The sequence below is a fragment of the Protopterus annectens genome, chromosome 9.part0, assembly GCF_019279795.1.
Source record: "Protopterus annectens isolate FY-2018-M chromosome 9.part0, PAN1.0, whole genome shotgun sequence".
Lineage (NCBI taxonomy): Eukaryota > Metazoa > Chordata > Ceratodontiformes > Protopteridae > Protopterus > Protopterus annectens.
The window spans coordinates 799,473,599-799,478,598 of record NC_056743.1 but is presented as its reverse complement, the minus strand read 5'-3'; the positions used below and the strand labels follow the sequence as shown (position 1 = coordinate 799,478,598).

The window sequence follows — 5,000 nt, the reverse complement described above, 5'->3', positions numbered from 1 at the left end:
TAGAAATGTTAACAATACCTCATAACAATGATTTGCATACAGTGTTTCATTTTCTAACCTTATTTTCAGCTTGTGTTTCAAAATTTGCATTTTTATTATTTTTTTAACAGGAAAAAAGAAAGACAGCTAATGTTCCTAATGGGAATGTGTGCCATGTGGAACCAGAACAACATGGAGGTCACAGTGGTCCTGAGCTTGAGCGTACTGGCAGGTATGTGTAATAATAAAGACATTTCTTTATAATGTAGTGAGTGTAGATGTATGTGTGCACTTGTGTGTGTGTGTGTGTGTGTGTGTGTGTGTGTGTGTGTGTGTGTGTGTGTGTGTAACTACTGTACATAAAAATGATGATACAATAAATTCAATGGTGTTACTTTTTCAGTAAAGTACACAATTCAGTCTTATTGTAGTCATATGGTGATGCACTATCTTCCAATTATTATAGGTTCATAGGTTGGTACTGGGCTATCTGCCCGAAGGCATATATTAGCCCAGCCACGCTGTGCGATATTCACCACCCCTTTAGTAGTTCCCTAGACCCTTGTACTAGCAGCTAGTACCCTTGATCCCTATCTAGTAGTGCTGTTGGTGTGATCCCCGGTGTGAAATTTCTGTTACCCATCCACTCATCAAGGTTCCTCTTGAAGAGTGATAGTGAGGGGCTCTGTCTTATGTAGATCGGGACCCTGTTCCATAGTAAGGAAAGTCTCTGTGAAGGGAATCTATCCCACCAGCATGTTCTATTCATTGTTGTGTTGAGGTTTATATCCCTAGAGCGTGTAGCTCAAGTAGATTTGGTTTTGCTAAGATGGAGCATGTTCAACAATTCTGGGTTGGACATGGCTCTGTACGTTAGACAGAGATCGCCTCTGAGAAAGCGTTATGCAACAGAGAACAGTCTTAGCTTTTTCAATTGTGCTGCATAGGGCAACTGTTTGAGGCCAGTAATCCTCTTGGTTAGGTACCTTTGTGGTCTCTCCAGCTGCTGGAGATGTCTAGCCAGGTACATTCCAATTGGTGCATTGTACTTAATAATGGGTCTGATGAGGGAAAAGTAGAGGGGCACCATTACATCCTTAGATCTTGATGCAAACCCTTTCGTGATCAGATGGGTCACATAGAAGGATTTTCGAACCACTTTGGCAACATGGTTATCAAAGGAAAGCTGACTATCTACTTGGATCCCTAGATCTCTTATTTCTTCTTCAGATTTTAGGGGATTACCTCCTATGTTGTAGTTTATGCGGGTACTCTGTGTTTTCCAAAGGGGATTACTATGCATTTTTTTGCATTTAGCTTGAGACCATGGCTTTGACACTATGCATTAGTCTCATTTAGGCCCTTCTGGAGGATCTCCATGTTGGCCAGAGACTCTGTTATAACACCCAGTTTGCAGTCGTCCACAAACATAGTCAGCCACAGCCCTTCCGTGCTTGCCTGTACTTCTGAGAAGTATATACCAAACAGGAGGGGCCCCAGGACAGAGCCCTGAGGCACACCACTCGTTACTGGTCTGGATTCAGACATAGATCCCGCTACTCTTACTTTATGGGATCTGTCTGAGAGCAAGTTTGTGATCCATCTTGTGACGTAAGGGTTTATGCCCAGGCTGGTGAGCTTATCAATAATACCTGAATGGGGAATGGTGTCAAATGCTTTAGCAAGGTCAAGGTAAGCTGTATGTACCTCCTTTCCCTTATCTATAGCCTGAGTAACTGTCTCAAAGAAATCCACCAGGTTCAGGAGGCATGATCTGCCCTTGACGAAGCCGAACTGTGTGGGGTCCAGTGACTGGAGGTTCCCAATCTCTCCGTTTATGAGTTCCATAATGATTCACTACATAGCCTTACAGATCAGACTGGTCAGGCTTATTGGTCGGTAGTTCCCAGGGTCAGTTGTGGCCCCGCCCTTGTGTAGCGGGACCACTGTTACCATGCGCCATTCTATGGGCACATGTCCTGTGGAGAGGCTGATACTGAACAGGGTATTAAGATGCGGGGTTAATTGCTTTTGGAGCTCGTGTATGACACAGCCTGGGACACCATCTGGTCCCATGGAGGCAGTGTTTTTAGCTTTAGATAGAGCCTTGTTAACCAATGTATCAGTAATAATTGGACTTACACAATCCCCTGGAATGGTAATAGGCCCTGTAGGTGGTGAGGGGGGAGAAATTTGCACTGAACCTGTCAGCCAAGATGTTGGCAATGTCAGAAGGGTCAGTGTATTTTGTTCCATTTTGTACTAGCTCAGAACAGACCTGAGCATTGCCATTTAGGTTTTTGACGTAGCCATAGAAGGCCTTATGGTTATCCTTGGCATCCTTGGCAACTTTCTTTTCAAAATTAGCTTTAGTTGACTTGATGAGGGCCCTCAATTTCTTACTAATGCTGATCAGGGATGATTTTTCTACTTGAGATTTGGCCTTTTTTTGTATAAGTCTCCTCCTTTTATTGTAAAGTTTGCTTATGGCCGGGGTCCACCAGACTGGTTTCTTCTTGCCTGAGGAAGGAGTCTTGGTTTTATTTGGGATAGCATGGTCCATGCAATCCTGAAGATGCATATAGAGTGCCTTGGTGTAGGATTCCGCATCCTGGATATCATTATCCTTCTGCAAGGGAATAGTGAAGCTTTCCACTTCGGATGCAAGTAGCTTGAAGTTTGCTTTGGAAAGGTTTTTGACTATGGTTTCTTTGACTGGGGGAGGTGGAGGGGTGAGGATGTCCAGGGTTCTCAGTTTGTGGTCGCATCTGACCAAGGAAGGAGTGATAATGGGTGTGGTACAATAGGCACCCATATTTGTGATGATTAAATCCAATATGTTGTCCCCTCTAGTGGGGGAACATATTAGTTGTTCAAGGGCATTTGAATTTATAAATTCTATGAATTGGTTGTTGTTTCATCTGGAGTAAAATACACAAATTTATGAAAGGCATACTTAATGAGAATTAATTTAAATAGCAGCCTTGTTATTATTTTTTTTTACTACAAGCACTTTGTTTTCCAGAAGTGATACTGTCTAACCACTAACAAATTTTGTAATGTAGCTAAGTCACTGTAGCATCTTGTTGCATTTTAGCTGCTGAAATCACATATGCAGTTGTGTTGTATAAATCCTCACTATCATACATCAAATAAGTATCCTCAAGCTTCCTTACAAGTGTTAAATGGCCATCTGATTAGGATCTGTTCTTAGCTGTAGTTTGCTTTAACCTGTCAAGGTGGTCGTTAATAGCATATTTTATACTACACACCAACCAAAGTTTATTTTGAGACTTTGGTTCATAGGTACTCAGACTGATAGTTAATACTAGGCTATCTGTATGTAGATTGTTATAAGCTTAATCAATATATCAGAAGTCAGAATCAGACTCTGTACCTTATATCACAGAGGTAAAGACCTTAACCATTATGCCAAACCCCCCCCCCCCTTTTGATAAGACCAACCTTCATTTAAGTGCTGTAAAATTCCTGGTACTGCTGGTATCTAGCAACTTGGCCTATATGGGCTCTGCAAGGCTTTGGAACATAAATATTGCTTGGTTATAGTGGACATTCAGAAACATTTGCAATGCAATGGCATAGCATTAAATATCAACTATGTTGTAGCACAGGGTGGCCCAATGCTGCTTAGGTATGCAGTAGGATTGTCATACAGGCAGCATTCTGAGAAAATGCCTACAATATGAGCAGCAGTTATGTTATTAGATAGTACTGATGTGGCCATGCTACTAGCAATCACATAATTCACAATAGCTTGCTTTTCTCTCTTGTATTGCTCATTACCTATGTGCACACATGAATTCATAATAAATATTTATATTTTTTGTCATTGAGCTGGGATGAGCCTGAAAATCAGTTGTTTTGCTAGAGGGAAATGAAGGGGGGCAGCTGCCCCGGGTGCAAAGTGTTAGTGGGTACAATTAACCAAAGCTGATTGCTATCTAATGCATACTAGTTTTTAAATGCTGGTACTGTATTTGGTGATGAAAACTCAGCACTGTAATTCTGCATATGTGTGTTGAATGACAGCATCTGGTGCAGGTTGAAGGAAAAAAAATGTGTTCTTTTTCTTATGTTTTTTAAAGTCAAACTTGAGTACTGTAGTGTTCTCTGCAGGGTATAAACTGCAGTTCATTACAGTTTAAGAAAAAAAATGTTTTTCTTTTCTTTTTTCAAATTAAACCTGAGTGATGTACAGTAGACTCCCTCTTTAACCGGCCATCAAATTTCTTCTGTAGTCCTAGCAAATGACAACAGAGAAGAACAACACTTCCCCCTCCTCTGGGTTAATAATGACACACATTTGAGTTTTAGACTTCATATTCATTAGAAACATGCATGCTAACACAAATCCTGTTATTCTAGCTGATTTATAACCTATAAATATTATCTTGTATGCTCCTTCTGATTAACCAGCCATTCGTTTATCAAGCCTAAGGTCAGGTCCCAGCGAGACTGGATAAGAGGGAGTCTACAGTAGTGCTACATTCATGGTATAAACTATAGCAAGCAAGTTTGTTACAGTTGAAAAGAAAAAAAAGAGTATATTTCTTTATTCTTAAAGTCAAATCTGAGCACTGTAGTGCTCTATGTGTGGTGTAAACAGTGGCAAATGTTGCAGGCAGTTTATTGCAGCTTGTTTTTTTTCTGTTTGATATATTTATATGTATATATGTATATATATATATCATACCTCTGAACCTCTTAGCACAAGAAATCTGGACAAAGCCTAAAATAATGGGGGGGGGCAAAGTCCCAAAAAGAGGGACAGATCTGAAAATTCTCAAATAAACTCAGAAAGTGGCAAGGATAACACAGTTTGTGTTACTTTACATTTTCTGAAGGAGATGAAGTCTGTAACTCAAATGTGTGTCATTTAATGACTTCAGTCATCAGTGTCACGCCAGAAAATCACAAATTTTAGGAGAAACAGATAAAAATATGCAGGACAAATCTGGACATTCTAAAAAATCTGTGGGTATGGTATATATATATATATA

At 40.3% G+C, this 5,000-nt stretch overlaps 1 protein-coding gene across 1 annotated transcript in view; it reads left to right on the top strand.

The window, feature by feature from the left end:
* Positions 1–5,000, top strand: part of SLC4A8 (solute carrier family 4 member 8) — a 1,419,216-nt gene that overhangs the window by 1,025,414 nt on the left and 388,802 nt on the right. The window contains exon 11 of the mRNA XM_044082169.1: positions 111–211. Coding sequence (XP_043938104.1) covers positions 111–211 — 101 coding nt within the window. The remainder of the gene's footprint in view (positions 1–110; positions 212–5,000) is intronic.